At 49.0% G+C, this 18,327-nt stretch overlaps 1 protein-coding gene across 7 annotated transcripts in view; it reads right to left on the bottom strand.

Moving 5' to 3' along the window:
- KCNH7 (potassium voltage-gated channel subfamily H member 7) overlaps positions 1 to 17,410 on the bottom strand; it is a 372,812-nt gene extending 355,402 nt beyond the window's left edge. For all 7 annotated transcript variants that reach the window (XR_013228058.1, XM_077319889.1, XM_077319890.1 and 4 more), the window contains exons 1-2: positions 16,906 to 17,410; positions 12,191 to 12,421 (exon numbers count right to left, since the gene is read on the bottom strand). Coding sequence is in view for 6 of the 7 variants with exons in the window: in XM_077319889.1 (XP_077176004.1) it covers positions 12,191 to 12,421; positions 16,906 to 16,981 (307 nt within the window). In the remaining variant the exon portion in view is untranslated. The remainder of the gene's footprint in view (positions 1 to 12,190; positions 12,422 to 16,905) is intronic.
- Positions 17,411 to 18,327: the final 917 nt, after the last annotated feature.

Here is an 18,327-nt window from a genome sequence, read left to right as displayed (position 1 = left end):
CTCTTCCTCCTCCTCCCAAAATGGCCAGTGATGGGACTGGAGGAGGTGAGGTGGGGAGGGGCCCCAGGTGGGCGTGTACACAGCTATGTTTCCCAACCATATTTGGCATGATTCCACCACTTTTGGAGTTTCTGACCCCCAAAAAATGTTTCAGGGGGTTCTCAATGGTTAAAAAGTTGAGAAAGCCTGATATAAAATATAAATAGGCAGTACATGTATATGAGGCCTATCGCTCTGTGGTGGCTAACCTATTGGTCATTCTCGATCCCAAGGAAGCTCGCCTGGCCTCGATCAGGGCCAGGGCCTTTTCGGGCCTGGCCCCAACCTGGTGGAATGAGCTCCTGGAAGAGCTGCGGGCCCTGCAGGAAATGTCATCATTCCGTAGGGCCTGCAAGACGGAGCCAGGCTTTCGGTTGAGGCCGGGCAGCAAGAAGATCTAGCCCCCCTCACAAATGTGACGGTTGCATCTGTCATCTGCCCCCTCCCTTTCCCTTCTTAGTGTGTGTGGAATTGGGTTAGTTATATTGAATTTTGCCAACCTTCTTGTCTTAACTTTTGTATTAATTGTATTATGTTTTATTGTGCTTTTATTGTTTTAGGGGATTGGTTTTTATGTGACCCGCCTCGATCCTCCGGGGGAGGCGGGATATAAATTAAATAATAATAATAACAACAACAACAATAATAATAATACAAGTTTTATTTACAACGCTATGAATATGAAGCTGACCTGTATATATGTATTCATAATATGTAGTAAACAGCCTCTCTCCCCAATCTGGGCGTGACATCAGGTTCTCCTCTAATTACATCTTATACCCCTGAGGTGGGGGAGTTGTTGAAGATGTGGGGGCAGGGGGAAGGGTTCAATTGGTCATCAGATGTGGGATGGTTTTATATTTTATTGTGGGGGGTTTAATGACGTAACCCACCGCAAGCCGGTTTGCTGTGGGCAGCAGGTACTAAATCAAATAAATAAATAGGGCTCAAGACGGTTTAGAAATATAATAATCCCAGATAATACCTTTCAATGTGCTCTTGCAGCTTCTAAAGTGCATCAAAATCGCATGATCCAAGGCTCAGGGCCAGGGCTCCAGCCACGAGGCAGTGTGTATGCAACAACTCCACCCAACCCGCACCCCCAAATAACTATGCAGGCACAACTGTTATTGCTGCAGCTGCTCCGCATTACATCAAAGGAGGCAGCAATGAGGGCCAGAAGAGGTGCTTCAAATGGCAAGCTTTCCAAAGACCTCTTCTTATCAATCATTCTGAATGCAGGTAGAAATAGCCCCTGGTGGAAGAGAAAGAGCAGGCAGAAGGAGCCCCATCTCCTCTTCAGCTATCTAAATAGACAGAAGGAGAAAGTGGATAAAGTTGGATTGTTCGGGATCCAGAGTTCCAACTCTTCCCTTTGAAATTTTACTTCTGTGTATCCAGCAGAGCAACAATGGTGGAATCAAATGGAGCAATGTTTAGTTAAGACAGAATCCATTAATCATATCTCAACATGTCAGTGGTTTCCTCATGTGTGTTGATTAAAACGAGGGACTGACAGAGATTCCAGGGCGTGCTATGTTTTTAATCTGTCAACAAATAACAGAAAAGGAAACCATTTTTCATGGTGCCAGAAGTGTGGGAGGAGGGATGCCAGACCCCAGGGAGGACCTGGGGACCCCCTTGAATTATAGCTCCTCTCCAGGCAACAGAGATGTTCCCCTGGAGAAAATGGCTGCTTTGGAGGGTGGAATCCATAGCATTATACTCTACCAAGGTCCCACCCTGCCCCAAATCCTACCCTCTCAGCTCTACCCCCAAAGTTTCCAGGTATCCCCTAGCCCAGAGTTGGCAACCCTATGTGGAAGAGCTTCAGCAACTCTCTACAACTGACTAGGGCTGTTTCCAGAGAAAGTAAATATCAGGCTGCAAGGAGGGATAAATAAGGGGGTGGAATAGGCTGTGTAGTTTCTGATTGCAGGGGAGGGTATCAAGTTCTTAATGTTCCCCCTTGATGCAATCACTTCCTGACGATAAAACCTGAGACGTGAGAGAGAAAGGTTATCTCCTACCCTTCTGTTTGTTGCACTCACTTTCCACTTAAAGGAAATTAGCCCTTCTCAACCTGTTTACCATTGAGAAATCCCTGAAACATTCTTCAGGTTTGAGAAACCCCGTAAGTGTTGTGATCATGCAGAATATGGTTGGGAAGCAGAGCTGTGGACATGCCCACCTGATGCCCTGGCATCAGGAAATGTTGAAAACAACTATAATTTCTTCCCTGCGTTCCAGAATGAAACAGTCTATCCTCTCAGCCTTCTGCCACTTCGTTATCACCTCCTTGTGCTTCCGGGGTCAACTAGGCCCTGGGCCATGAAACAGAGGCCCAAAAAATGTCTGTTGCCAATTGGCTGCATGATGCCAAAGATGGGAGGGACCCTGTTTGGAAACCCCATCAGGGAGCTGTATGACAAAAGGAGTTATTCTGGCCACATACGAAATGACAAGAAACTAGTAGAATGTCCACAGGGAGGAACAGCAAAGCAATCTGTTTTTGGAGTTGTCCGTAGAGAAGAGTTGAAGAAGAGCTGGCTTTTTATACCCCACTTTTTTATAACCTCAAGGAGTCTCAAAGTGGCTTGCAATCCTCTTCCGGAGAAGTTCTGACAGAACTGTGACTGTCCCAGGGTTCCCCCCCCCCCCACTGCCTGCATGTGGAGTAGTAGGGAATCAAACCCAGCTCTCCAGATTAGAGCCTGCTACTCTTTAACCACAACACCAAGCTGGGACATCTTATAGAACACAGGTAAATTCCTGCTCCCTTAAGTTTCTGTGCAATGAAAGGGACTGCTTGTTGATGGCCTAAGACCGCACAGCAACGGCAAGGAAGAGGAAGCAAAACTTCAAGAACAAGTCATGTTCCAGCCCCCAACAAGAAGAGTTTGCAAATTTGTTACATCAGTGGTTCTCAACCTTCCTAATGCTGCAACCCTTTAATACAGTTCCTCATGTTGTGGTGACCCCCAACCATAAAATTATGCAAGTGTTCTTTCACAGAAATTAAACTGAAACTGACCAACGGAGTGAAGATCCAGTGTTCAGGATTGTACATAAACTGTTTTTTTCCCCGGGGTTTCTCAGTTTAGTTCTGCCTCTTGTCCCCCCCAGGCTGATCTCGCTCTTTTCCGGTGCTCCAGACAGACAGCCTGCAGGAGGAGCAGCAACAGTGGCAGTGACCCCCCCCCCAGCCAAGCTGCTCGCCCTGCCGTGACTCCTGCGAAAGGGTCATCCGACCCCTAAAGGGATCCCGACCCCCAGGTTGAGAACCACTGTGCTACAGGAACAAGAGCCAAGTATTTCTGCAAGGCAAAAGTCAACATTAACTGTGCAAGGTCATTCTTACCACCATCATCCACATCGGCCATCCCAGACATGGCCAACCCCTCATGATCCTCTACTCTGGTAGAGGATGGTCACAAGCCTGCCGTGGTTTCACACATGAAAAAAAATCTAACTGTGCTTGGAGCTCCCTCTTGACTCTGAGAGCCAGTATGGTGTAGTGGTTCAGAGTAGAGGACGATAATCTGGAGATCCGTGTTTGATTCCCCGCTCCTCCTCCACATGCAGCTGGCGGGGTGACCTTGGGCCAGTTGCAGTTCTCTCAGAAATCACTCGGCCTCACCTCCCTCATAGGGTGTCTGTTGTGGGGAGAGGAAAGGACGGTGATTGTTGGTTGCTTTGAGATTCCTTCAGGTAGTTAAAAGCGGGATACAAAAAACAGCTCTTAGAATCAGAATCATAGCATTGAAAGGGATCTCCAGGGTCATCTAGCCCAACCCCCTGCACAATGTAGGAACGCACAACTACCTGCCTACCCACGGTGACCCCAATTTCATGCCAAAGTGACCCCTTCACCAAAAATCTCCAGAATCCAGCTTGGCCTGGAGGAAATTCACCTACCATCCCATAGTGGAAATTAGCAATTCTCTGTGTATGCAAGGAAGGGCCACAAAAGACAAACACTGGCATATCCCTTCCTACCCACCCACTCACAATCTGCCTCAGTTCCTAAAATCAGCATTTCTGTCAGATGACTATCTAGCCTCTGCTTAAAAACCCACCAGTGATCTAGCCAAGGATATTGCTATAGCTTTACCATGTCATTCACAGCATCTCAACCACAATATGTAGTCTCAGGAAGAAGAGTGTCATTGCTAGTAGGATTATTACCCTTCTGTATGATGATGATGCTTTGTGTCAATAATCAAAGGCTCCCCCACCACCAGGAAGAGGAGGAGGAGGAGGGGAGGAGGAAGAGGAGGAAGAGGAGGACTTGTTGCATGTGGGGGAGTGCAGAATCGAACCTGCCATGCCAGATTAGAAGTCCACACTCCTAACCACTACACCAAACTGGCTCCTTTTTTTTTGTTTGAGGTTTTTAGCAACATTTAATAGCTTCTCATAAGAGAGTGCCCTTTTACAAACTTTGCTTTTAGCAGGGAACAAAAAAAATTCACAAAAAAAAACAACCAAAAATGCACTTGGTCCACGTTTGCAAAACGCCTGCCCCCAAGAGGAAAGCATCAGTTTGGATGCAACAGCGGAAGCCATCCAGGTCCTATCAGGGCATGCTGTGACTGCCCTAAATGGAATCCCCATTGGCTTAAAGCTGCTTTCCATAAGAGAGGTTCAGGCTACGCTGAAGTAGTTTTAAGACACAAACGACCCTTGTTCCTCTGGCCCAGAAGGATGTTTCAGCCTACAGCCTGGTGCAGTGTTTTTACATAGCCGGGATCTTGATTGGTAAAACGTCACTAAGAACAGTCTAAGCAGACCGTGTGACCCTCTGAAATGAAGGGAAAAGAAACACAGTACACCTGCGATTCATGGAGGCGGCTTTGTCAGTAGAGAGGGCCTTTTATGAAACCAGTAGGTTCAATCGCATTTCTGATGTGACAAGGAATTTCTGGTTTCTGCTCGGCAAGATGTGCTTCACTTAATGCTTAACTGGCTTTGCAAAAGGTGTGACTTTTTGAAAAGTGTAAGAGCTCTGACGGTTTTTCCATAAGGAGAACATAAGGAGGAATGAGTCTTCTGCAACCCCTGGAACAAAGAGGAGGAGAATAACCTCACATTTGTTTATTTATTATCACATTTATAGTCTTCCCTTCCTGGAGGCTCAGGTGGATGACATGATTCAAAACATAGAATTTAAAATGTACAAGTTAGAAATGTAATTTAAAAAAACCTCAAAAACTAATTTGAACAAAGCAGCATCTTTATCAAGAAAAGGGAAAAGAGGTAATCTATAAAGATATACAGAGTTCTGCCTGGCTGCAGCCAGTGCTGAAAAAGCCCTGGACTGGGTTGAGACCAGTTTAATTTCTAGAACAATCTGGCGAGCTGGGTTTGATTCCCTACTTCTCCTCCATGTGCAGCTAGCAGGGTGACCTTGGGCCAGCCATGGGGTGTCTGCTGTGAGCAGAGGGAAGAAAGGTGATTGTAAGCTGCTTTGGGTAGTAAAAAACAGGGTATAAAAACCAACTCTTCTTCCGATTTCTCTCATCCAGGGACCATCTGTAATAGCGAGAGGCCTCCAGACAGCACATGGGAGTTGGCAGCCCAGAATGCAAAGCATTTTGCAGCACTCTGCTTGTGTGTCTTTTATAACAGACCATAAATGAGTCTGCAAATCCCATTTCCTGCCCATAAAACTATACTGGGGAGCCCACCTCTGTTTATTCATCAGTTCAGCCCCCCTGTAAGAGAGCCCGCTTGTGCTTTTGGGGGTCATATCAAAAGATCCATCAGGGATGGTTCTTCCCTGCTCTTGTTTTATCTGCTGCCACTTTCAGGCCTTGAATTGCTACACTCTGAAATCTCCAATCTTTGCAACCGCCGTGTAAATAAGAAAGGACTTACTAGGAAGTCTGCACAGGGCTACATCATTCCACATCCCACCCAACACGGGGGGAAATAATTAAGAAAGTACAGCCCTCTCCAGTGCAATGGACAAACTGATCCTCAACGCAGATGTAATTATAGGTTTTATGTCAACGCTTTACAGCTTTATCACCTCAAGCCATATTTTACAGCTGTCAGGGATGATTCATGCAATAATGACTTAAAAAACGATGAAAGGGAATCCTTGGAGGATGAGCCGTCAGATAGCTCCATGGCAAATAACTTTATTAAAACAAAAATATTGATATGCCGGGTAAACAGTCTCCTACCTCCACAGATTAGGTAATCAGATCAGATTCGGAAGAGAAACCACGCGGTGGCAGAAAGGACGTTAAAGGAGGAATGCACTGCACGGTTACTATGGATCTGAATACCCGTTGATGCCCACTGGGCATCTCTAGAAAACACTCAGTTTAGGCATAATTGGGCGTACAATTTTCATATACTTCCATAACTCAACCCTTCCCCCTTTTTTTCCAGAGCTGGAATTGGAGGCTTATAGCTAAAAGGAACGTTGTTTTCCCCACTTCTATCTATCCTCTCCCTGAGCGGTGTGGCATCGTTCAAAAGAATACATGCTTTCAGATTTTGATCTCTTCTTCGGGAGTTCTCTGTTCCTTTCGGTTATTCTCCAACATATTTTTCTGTTACTTTGCGATTGCCCCTTGCAGAACATCTCATGGGATGACAAAAGGGTTCGGACCTCAGAAAAATGGCTCTATTAGAAAAAGGTGTGCAGGAAGAACGAACGATATACAGTTAAAGCGGGACTATCTGTTTTCCACGGGGTATAAGCCTGACTCCCAGGAACAATTTTTCAAGGGCCTTGCAAGAGTTATTGTGTGTCATTTTAATTGGATCAATTGCTTCTGGCTCAGTCAGTAATGTTGCCATGTTTAAACCCTCTCATTACAATCTCTTTTGGGGGCATTGTCTCGTGGAGTTGCTTTCCTACTGCAGGAAAAAAACAACTACCCAGAAAGCTGGGAGTTGTTCATCAATAGGTGGAGGACACATGAGCTTTGCTAACTGTTCAAAGTTTTGAAAAACATAGCCAACAATCTATGGTGGGCTGTCCTATCAATTGCGGTCTTTAAATGCCCATCTATCCGAGCTTTTAGAGAACAGCTGAATCTGAGAGCACTTTAGGTCTGAAAAATTAAGGGACTAAAGGAGGCTTTAACACCTCTCCTGGTGTTTATGAAATGTAATCGCCAGTCACTCTCCTTAATTAATCAAATCCAACAGCTGACCAACCTCCTGGACATGCAGAGAAACGAGACACTAAACATTCAAGGGCTCACAGGACAAAATGCATTGGCTACAGTCCCACAAATGTACATATGACACCCCTTAAAAGGACCGAAATGTGTACACGTGCATGAAACACATGACTACTAGTGTAGCGTAGCAGCCCAGTCAGGAGACAAAGACAAAATCTCTATTTCCAATCTGCTGTCAAATCAGGATTTAGATAAGCCTTACAGACAACTGTGATGACCATAGTCCCCTGCCTTACAAGCCTGTTGTTATGGATTATCTTTAATGTGTGAGAAGAGTTGGTTTTCATACCCTGGTTTTCACTACCCAAAGGAGTGGCCTATGAACACCTTCCTTTCCTTTCCCCACAATAGATACCCTATGAGGTAGGTGAGGCTGAGAGAACTCTGAGAGAAACTACTCTCGAAGAACAGCTCTAACAGTACTGTGACCAGCCCAAGGTCACCCAGCTGGCTGCATTTGGAGGAGTGGGGAATCAAACGCGCCTCACCAGATTAGAAGCTGCGGCTCTTAACTACACCACACTGGCTCCCTGAACCTCGGGAAATGCTGCATGTGCTAATAATGAATGCTGACGCCATACCTAGTGGTAGCTGACAACAGAATACCTGTACTTCTTTGTCTCGTGGCTAGCAGCAAGGGGAATTTTACCACTCCCTTCCCCCTGCACAAATCTCTGGTGGTGCACATCATGGTGGTCCGCTATGTCCTTGCCAAGCTCATGGACAACCATCTTAGCAAGCACTGAAATATATAATAATCTTAAAACCGCCCGCGGCACCACAAGTGGGGAGGAGTTAGGGCGGGCTGTGTCCAGGATAAAAACTTGGAGGAGCGAATCAGGAGCCGCAAAGCGGCTCCTGATTCGGTCCTCCGAGTGTCAATCCTGGACCAAGGAGGCAATGGGGAGGCATACAAAGCACGCCTCCCCATTGCCTCCTTGGCCGCCATTGCCTCCACCTCGATGCGGGGAGAGCAGCAGGGTCGCCGCGTCAAAGACGCGGCGGCCCTGCTCCTTTCCACCCACACATCGGGCCAACTCTGACTTCTCCCGGCCGGGAGAAGGCTGCTAACTCCCTACCTTCGCCCATGGACTATGCCACCCCCACCGCCCCAGACTTCCCTCGGCCGCCGGCCTCACGCGACGAGAGGCTCAAAGAAACATTATTCCTGTCTTGTTCCACCTGCACTGGCAAATAACTGCTTCCACGAGAAGGTGACCCTCCCATTGTGATAAGAAGAATGGCATGTTGTCTAAAACTCTTGACTACGTCTTTTATTTTATTTAGAAGAAAGGGAAGAAAGAGAAAATAACCACACAGCATATAATGAAACTTGTATTACAATATCGATTGCCATGTTCTTTGTTCATATCCAATATATTCTTATCATCACTTAATAATAATTCTTTAAATTTAGTTACTAATAGGATCTTAGCAGAAGAACAGATTTAGGAAAGACAAAGCCAATCTAAGTTTCCTAATACCTAATCTATCCAGACATAAAGAATACTTAATTATGATGTTTTTTAAAAAATCTAATATAAACTTAAGAGCCTCTTGTGGCGCAGAGTGGTAAGGCAGCAGACATGCAGTCTGAAAGCTTTGCCCATGAGGCTGGGAGTTCGATCCCAGCAGCCGACTCAAGGTTGACTCAGCCTTCCATCCTTCCGAGGTTGGTAAAATGAGTACCCATCTTGCCACTGGGGGGTAAATGGTAATGACTGGGGAAGGCACTGGCAAACCACCCCGTATTGAGTCTGCCATGAAAACGCTGGAGGGCGTCACCCCAAGGGTCAGACATAACTCGGTGCTTGCACAGGGGATACCTTTACCTTTACCTTTAAAATGAATTTGAATATCCACTACATTTAATCAGATTTCTTCCCACGCAGCCTAACGACATGGGCACAAAAATTAACTATTTGTCTAAAGACATTACAATTTTCACCTGAAAGGAGTATTTTCAGGTAATCCCTATCTGAACAACCAGGACATTTTTCTGTCTCCAGAGAAACAGTCTTAGTCCGCACATTTCTATAATACAGGCGTGGAAAGAAGACATTGTCCAGAGATTCAGCTTCTCCAAGAGGACAAGAACAGAGTCTTTTATCAAACACGATCCCCCTGTATCTTCCCTGGGTGGAAAGACGGATGTATAATACAATGGGGACTTGCACACACCCAAATACATACCCTGCAAATCCGAACCAACTTTGCATTAAGAGATAAATCTGGAACACAGAGAAGACCGTCTCCTCGAATGCATTTTAAATCAACTGGAATCACAGCATCAAGAATCCTCTCCACCCCGGGTCCCACGAACGTCCCTCCATGCCGGGGCCAATGGCACAATCCAAGGCCCAGCTCATCCCAGTCCCTTTAAAGCACCATTCCCACCCATTATTCCCAGTCCCAAAGGACCATAAACAGATCCCTGTCTCCTTTCCAAAGCTGGTTCATGCGCCAAATGTGCAAATACGCAATGACTTTGCATACATATCCACAGTGTGGGCCAAGAATAGTGTGCGACATACTTATGTAGGATTCCAGTTTGCTTAACGTCTCTCTTGTTATGCTGAATAATCAGAAAGGAAAAAAAAAAGCCAGGCTTCAACCTTCAGAAGTTATTAGCTTTGTTATTCTCTTGTCAGGATACATCATGGCAAATCTCCTTGAAGTTTCAACAGTAAACACCAAACACGGTATTATTCGTAGCTTGTTCTAAGAAGGATCACGCAAATTATATTTTAGTCAGTCATTAGTTCCACTTTTTTATTATTATTTTTTAAAAAACCCTCCAAACCGCCTTCTGCTTGAAATGAGCAGGCTCTTTGTTGTTGGTTTTTTAAAGCCAACTCAAAAAGCAATTGTTCAGCATGCCTGTTCAAGCAAAGTCGACTTGGCATGATTCTAGTCCTGCTTACTTTGACAGCTGAGCGTCTTACTCAGCTGGATGTCCCATTCAGTCCAAACTCAACGTCCACGTATCCTTCCTCCATCCCCGATGTGCAACAATCCATGCAGTAAATCTGCATGAACCACCGCTGAAATCTCTTAATTCAGGGAATGCTTTCCATTCATTTGCAACAAAAACAAATCCATTTAATTTCAACCCCCCCCCCCACACACACACACTTTCTTTAAAACAGGCCTTCTGTATGCTCCCGTAGGTTTTTCTGCCAAAGATTATACGATATGGCAGTTTTGTTTGAAATCATCCTCTCTGTCTCTCTCGCTCTCTGACCATCCGTCCGTCCATCCATCCACATTTCGATTTATTTCCTGCTGCTCTCGGCCAGGTCAGCTCGCAGCGGATTACAAGTTAAACCCAAAGAGCAATACAATAAAACACAATAAAAACACACACAAAAAAAACCCTTGCAATAGTACAAAACAGCGACGGGTATATAACCAATCAACAATTCCCCTCCCCCCAATTAATCCACACTCAATGGACCCTGCCCGCACTTAACCCGTGCAATGAGGTGGATGGTTAAGATGTAACGGTGTCTGGATATCGGAAGACATCCAGAAAGAGGAAGTGGGCGTGGAACTTCCAGCCCTAGCCTGGAGCCAATGCCTGGTGGAAGGGCTCCATCCTGCAGGCCCTGCGGAACTGTGACAACTCTGGTGGGGCCCACAGCTCGTATTTATGTTCTAATTCTGCCTTGAGGTCCATTTATAAATCTGTTTGGGCTGGCAACAAAGTTCCCACTGCTGGATCCGAAATGCAAGAACCTGGATTTCAATTTCTGCTCTGCTCCAAACTCATAGGCCACACTCCACAGCAAAAATCAGCTTCTTGTTTTCCGTATAGTTAAACATGGTTAACTGAATGTTGGATCATGGCAACTGCACAACTCTGAGTAAGCGACACCCTTCCTCTCAGTCTCACTTTCCCATCTGTAAAATGGGAACACGACTGATACCTTCATGAATGCATTCGATGACCATTAGTAAGAAATAGCTGGGCGGAGGAATGAAAACATGTATCCTAAACCACTTTGCACACCAGACACAACACCAGAGAGATTAGAGACATCATGTGGGTATTTGATTACACCCAGATTTCCAAATATCTGAAATCCAATTGCTCAGCATTCGTTCTTCTGTACAACACTGAACACATACTTTTAAAAAGCCGTAATCACCCACTTTCCATCTGCCAGGCCTGGCCCTCAAAATATTAGTTAAGACGACATACTGAAAAGGAGACTGGAGACTCAAAATTCACGTCTATTTCAGAATCTACCAACTAAGCAATGACTTCATATTATCTTGCTGTGATTGAATCAGAATCATAGACTTGGAAGGGTCCTCCTGGGTCATCTAGTCCAACCTCCTGAAGAACGCAAGAGGACACTCCCCAAGCCAGAATCCCTGGCCAGTCTGGCCTGGAAGAAATTTGCTTCCTGATCCCAAACTGGCAATGGGCATTTCCCTGGGCAAGCAAGAAAGGGCCACAAGAGCCAAGTACCAGCACAGTCCCTTCTGAAGTGGGTCTGTCCTTCACAGTCAATGTGCTTAAGCTATCAATCTTGTTCACAAACCTGGGATGAAACCTAGGTCCACATGCCAGACCGAACAGCACCAAGACAATAGCTGATCCATAGAATCATAGAATAATAGAATTGGAAAGGGACCTCCTGGGTCATCTAGTCCAACCCTCTACACCAGGGGTAGTCAAACTGCGGCCCTCCAGATGTCCATGGACTACAATTCCCAGGAGCCCTTGCCAGCATTCGCTGGCGAATGCTGGCAAGGGCTCCTGGAAATTGTAGTCCATGGACATCTGGAGGGCCGCAGTTTGACTACCCCTGCTCTACACTATGCAGGACACTCACATCCCTATCGCTCATCCACGCTAAACTGGCTTTCAACACTGGTTTGAAAAGAAGCTGAAAAAACACGTGGTGTATTTTGTTTAGAAGATGGAAGTACTTTACCATCTTTGTGATAATACGTGACTTCCACTTTCCTCTCCTCCGACCCCAGCAGCGCCTGGGCGATTTGGGCAATGTGATGCCGTTTGGTTTCCGGTCCGTGGAGGAAGTCGCAGGTGCACGGCTTCTGCATGACGTCTGGCCTGGAGAATCCCGTCATCTCGCAGAAGCCGTCATTGCAATAGATGATAGCGCAGTTCTGCACTCGGGCATTAGCAATGATGAATTTTTTATCTGCACGGGGGGAGGGGGGAAGGGGAGGGGGGAAAGCAATGCAGTTTGGTCAGCCGTCTTACAAACATTTCTTCAAGTCTCTCTCGCCAGAACGAGAGCTGTTCTTGCATTTAAAAAAAAAAAGAGATTCTTTGGCATGGTGAACTTTACCAGCTGTTTAATACCGCTCAGATGTGCCAGAACTTTTTAATGAAACTTCAATAAAAAGGAGAGGCAATGAAACTCAAGGCCAGCTGACTTTTGGAGAGAGAAGGGGGAAAACTGAAGCAGGGAAAACTTCAAGCAGGTGCCTTGCAAAGCTTATTGCCGATTAGAAAGAGGGCAGTTGCGTTGTCCCGCTGGGTCCTAAGAGAAGGTACCTTTTTGGGGGACCATGCTGTTGCATGAATTTTAGTTGGGGTGCCCATCCAAGCTGGGGACTTTTCAGAGAGGACTTCAATTAGGGTGGGCAGGCAAGGCAAAGGCATAAGGTAAAGGTATCCCCTGTGCAAGCACCGGGTCATGTCTGACCTTTGGGGTGACGCCCTCCAGAATTTTCATGGCAGACTCAATACGGGGTGGTTTGCCAGTGCCTTCCCCTGTCATTACCGTTTACCCCCAGCAGCAAGCTGGGTACTCATTTTACCGACCTCGGAAGGATGGAAGGCTGAGTCAACCTTGAGCCAGCTGCTGGGATCGAACTCCCAGCCTCATGGGCAGAGCTTTCAGACTTCATGTCTGCTGCCTTACCACTCTGCGCCACAAGAGGCTCTTAGGCAAAGGCATGGGGAAGCTCAAATCAGCACTGAACCCAACCTTGAGATAACTCCACAAATATTCCTCGCCCACATTGTCCACTGTCGTGGAACACCAAAAAGGGCCCCAAGAACCCCACTTTGTCTACCTTCTGCATTTCATCCACCCTTATTTCAAGGAGTCCCAAGTGGCACAACAGCTTCTCCTTCATCCTTTTTTAACCCTCCCAACGACCCTGTGAGGTGAATTCATCTGAGGAGAGGAGTGACCAGGCTAAGGCCACTCAGTGGGCAACACAGAAGCACCAGGATTTGAACCCAGATTTCCCCTAACCCAGTGGTTCTCAACCTGGGGGTCGGGACCACTTTGGGGGCCGAATGACCCTCTCACAGGGGTCACGGCAGGGCAAGCAGCTTGGCCAGGGGGGCGCCATCCACACAGCAGCCTTGTGGGGTAGATTAAGATAGAGCGTTTGTCTGTCTGGAGCAGCGGAGAAGAGCAAGATCAGCATGGTGGGACAAGAGGCAGAACTGAACTGAGAAACCCCATAAAAAAACCTATTTATATACAATCATGAACAATGGATCTTGACGCCATTGGTCAGTTTGGGTTTAATTTCTGTGAAAGAACACTTGCATAATTTTATGGTTGGGGGTCACCACAACTTGAGGAACTGTATTAAAGGGTCGCAGCATTAGGAAGGTTGAGAACCACTGCCCTAACCTATTCCAACGCTCTAGCCCAGGAATTCTCAACCAGGGTTTTGTGAGTCTGGAGTCTGGAAGGGTTTCCCGAAGGGGTTGGAGTTAATGTTTTATATGGTTTTTACTTGGTTAAATATTTATCGAGTGATATGACCATATATGATCATGTTCATGTCGACCTGATCCCCGCCCTCCCAAAATGGCCAATAATGGGCCTGCAGAGGGTGGGAAGGGGAGGGGTCCTGGGTGGGCATGTCCATAGCTCTGTTTCCCAACCATATTCTGCATGATTGTGCCACTGCTGGGGTTTCTTGAAGCTGAAGGAATGTTTCAGGGATTTCTTGAAGTGGTAAAAAAGTTGACAGAGGCTGCTCTAAGCACTACACTACCTTGTCTTTCCCAAAAGCTTACAATATTTCCCAGTTTGATGCCCTAGAGCAGGGGTAGTCAAACTGCGGCCCTCCAGATGTCCATGGACCATAATTCCCAGAAGCCCCTGCCAGCAAATGCTGGCAGGGGCTTCTGGGAATTGTAGTCCTTGGACATCTGGAGGGCCGCAGTTTGACTACCCCTGCCCTAAAGAAAATCCTTGCTCAACGAAAATGCCCAAACCAGTTTCTATTTGGGCCAGAAGCCTGGGTTCCTACCTGCCTTGCAGTTAGGTAAGCCTAACAGAGAGGTTACTATGTGAGCCATGCATCATGCGTAGGGCTGCTCCCCCCCCCTCCAACTTGGGTGGTCATTTGAACCCCAGTTTTCTCCTGCACTACGATTTTGCATTTTGAATTTTTGCATTTCGAATCCTATGTAAATAACGTCACATTGATGCCCAGGGTCAATGACAGGGTGCAAATTACTTTGGCCACCTCATGAGAAGAAAGGACTCCCTGGAGAAGAGCCTTATGCTGGGAACGATTGAGGGCAAAAGAGGAAGGGGACGACAAAGAATGAGGTGGCTGGATGGAGTCACTGAAGCAGTGGGTGTGAACTTCAATGGACTCCGGGGAATGGCAGAGGACAGGAAGGCCTGGAGGATCATTGTCCATGGGGTCGCAATGGCTCGGACATGACTTTGCACCTAACAACAACAATTGCAAAAAAAAAAAAGAAATATGAAAAAGGGTGGCTATCCCAGGTTGGGAACATCTGACCAAGAAACTCATTTCCTTGGCTGAACTGTCTTTCAGAGCCTTCAGTATCACTGTGCTCAACACTGTTCCCAGAGTACTGGAGCCTGAATCACACCCATGTGCTGAAGCCGGAGTGCAGCTCAAGAGACGAAAAAAGAGGAGGAGAGCTGCTTTTTTGTACTCAGCTCTTTGCCACTCAAAAGAGCCTCAAAGTGGCTCCGAATTGTCTTCCCTCCCTCGCCCCACAACAGGCATCCTATGAGGCGGGTGGGGCTGAGTGAAAGAACCATGACAGGCTGCACGTGGAGGAGTGGGGAATCAAACCTGATTCTCCAGATTAGAGTCCCCTGCTCTTAACTGCTACACCGAACTCGCTGCCCCTTCTCTTTCTCAAGAGAGTAAGAAAGAGAGAATTCACCTTAAGCTGACGTCTCCTTTAACGCAGCCTTAGTGTACCGACGCATTCAAGCCAGAAAACTCTCACCAAAGCTTTCTGCCTATCACGCTCCTTTCTACGGATCCCTGTCGTTCGCAATGGCAGGTGTCCCTTGGGCGCTCTGTCCCTTCCCGCACTGAGGGATCCACCTGACTTTCCTCCCCACCTTCACCAGAGCCATCACATGAGCGCCGTGGGTGTGAGTGAAGCCCAGGATGGCTACAGTGGGGGGGGGGATGTGACTGTAGAAAGCAGGACGTGGGGGGGGGGAGAATCTGCAAAGCGATAGGCATCTTCCACCCGGTCTCTACATGTCCCTCCCTGCCACATTCATTATGTCAAACGCCCACAATTCACAGCTACTCCCGGACCTGATTATGTACAAGCTGCCTTGGCTGCAGGCATCGCTTGCACCACTCAATGGGTCTCATTATGCACAAACCTTACAGAGATAAATAAGCCCCTGACATTAACAGGCTATGTACATCCAGGAGCGCCTGCTGGCTTTTGGAGAGTGCACATTAACAGAGCCGGCATCTACCTTTGGAGGAAAAATCTGCCACCGATGCATGCAAATCTCATGGAAGGGAATGCACCTGTGATGTGGCCAGAGATGGTATTTTGCATGTGCAAAGGGCCAGGCTAGGTCAAGGGTTAGCTTTGGAAAATTTTGTACCTGTAGCGGAGAGATTAAGCAAAGCGACATCGCTAGGGCTTAAGGTTGCCAAGTCCTTTCTGGCCACCAGCAGGGGGTGGGGGGGGGCAGGGTTGCCAAATCCAGGATGAGATGCTCCTGGTGATTTGGGGGGGTGGGGAGCCTGAGGAGGACGGGGACCTCAGTGGGGCCCAATGCCACAGTGCCCAGCCTCCAAAGCATCCCAGGGGATCTGAACCAGCCTGGAGATGAGCTGCAATTCTAGGGGATCCCCAGGCTCCACCTGGAGGCTGGCATCCCTACTAGGGCAACTCAGCATGGGTGAGCCAAGCCACAAGCAAAACATCCTACTTAGGAAAGCCTTTGGAACTGGCCTGCTGGAAACTTTCCACGAACTAATGTGAAATCAGGCGCCCTCTGGCAAAAAAAAATAATAATAAAAATAAAAGCGGGTCAAGTGGAAAGCCAAGGTGAGAGAGCAGGCAAGTCCTTCGCGGGACCCAGGACATATTAGGACCTTAGACTCCCCCCATCCCCCCCACCCTCACCGAGAGACAACATGATGCGCGGTTGCATAAGCACGCCTTTTCTATGTTCTCCCTCCCGCCCCCCTCCGCCGGGAGAGTCAGCGGGGGGACGCCGGGAGAGTCCCGGGGACTTGGTGCCGCGGATGAGGGGGACGGGGGACCCGAGCGGGCTCAGCCCGACCGCCTTTTCCCCTCAACTTGTTCGCGGGAGGGGAGGGAGGGCGGGAGGGGAGATGACCCAGCCGAGGGAGGGAGGGGGGCGCCGCCCGGCTGGAGGCTCGGGGCGAGCCCACTTACTTTGCCCTTCGAATTTGCGGATGATGGTGCCCAGGAAGGTGTTCTGCGGTGCCACATGACCTCGGCGCACAGGCATGGTGGTGCTCGCCCGGGCGCGCTGCCTCGCCTCGCCTCGCCTGCCTCGCCTCTGCGCGGCTCGCTCCGGCTACCCTTCGCGAGCACTCATCGCTCTCCTCCTCCTCCTCCTGCGCCTCGCCTCAGCGCCGCTGCCGGGCTGCCGCCGCTGCCGCTCGCCTGGCCGGAGTGCGCTCCATGCTCCCGGCTCGCCTCCCACCGGGGGAACCTGACCCGCTCGCAGCCGGGCAGAAGGGAGGGACTGAGGGACGCACGGAGGGAGGGAAGGAGGGAAGGAGGGGCCGGGCCGGGCGGGCCGAGGAGGGGAGGGGAGGAGAAGAGGCGAAGGAGAGAAAGCGGATGGGTGGGCGGGCGACAGGGCGGGAAGGGCTGCCCGGGCATCGATGGGCTGCTGTCCCCGAAGCCCCGCCGGCCCTCGCCCCTCTCCCAAGCGGCCGTGAGACGGAGGGGGGCGGGCCAAGCGGCCCGAGGGAGGGTCGTCCCTGCCCGTCAGCCCCGCCACGCCCAGGCTGGGCGGGCTCCGGCGCGCTTCGCAGCTTCTCGGGTTACTCGCGCGTGCCCCGTCCGCGGCCGGCCAAGAGCTCGCGCCCCGGCGCGGGAAGGGCCCGGCCACGCTCCCCCGTGGCGGGAAGAGAAGGGCGCGGCGTCGGGGCATGGGCAGAGGGCGGCTTCCGCCGGCGACGGCCTGCCTCACGGCCTTAGGGGCGAGGTTCCGAAATAGCTTGCGGGGCGAGGAAAAAGTGCGTGGGCGGAGTTGCGTAGCCCCAACCTGAGGCCGCGGGGCGTGGGCAGAGGGCCAGTCCGGTGGCGAGGGCGAAGGAGGGTGTAGCTCCCAGCGGGATGTCCGCACAGTTCTATTCCTCAAGCCCGGTGCCTCGGGACATGGGCAGAGGGCCAGCTCCCTGATGGTGCGCGATGCGATAAACAGAGCTTGTGCAGAGTGCCGTTCGGCAGAAATGGTGCCTCGGGGCACGTGCAGAGTGTTGTTCCGTTGGCAAGGATCTGTCTAGAGTTAATGAAGCGGTAGCTCTCGAATGGTACTTGGCACATGGAAGAACACTTGAGCGAAGTGCCCTTCCACAAAGGCAATACCTCCAGAGTGCCATCCCTCTTGGACAGGCAAAGTTCGCTATGGGGCTAACTGGTGCGTAGTGCCAGAATGACAAACTGCAATAAAGAGTGTGCGTGGCGCTGTTTCCTCAAACCAGGCTTTCTCAGAAGAAGAAGAGCTGGTTCTTGTATGCCACTTTTCTCTACCAGGAGTCTCAAAGCAGCTTACAGTCGCCTTCCCTTTCCTCTCCCCACAACAGACACCCTGTGAGGGAGGTGAGGCTGAGAGAGCCCTGA

The sequence above is a fragment of the Paroedura picta genome, chromosome 2, assembly GCF_049243985.1.
Source record: "Paroedura picta isolate Pp20150507F chromosome 2, Ppicta_v3.0, whole genome shotgun sequence".
Taxonomy (NCBI): domain Eukaryota; kingdom Metazoa; phylum Chordata; class Lepidosauria; order Squamata; family Gekkonidae; genus Paroedura; species Paroedura picta.
The sequence above is the reverse complement of the archived record's forward strand: the minus strand, read 5'-3'. Positions and strand labels throughout refer to the sequence as shown.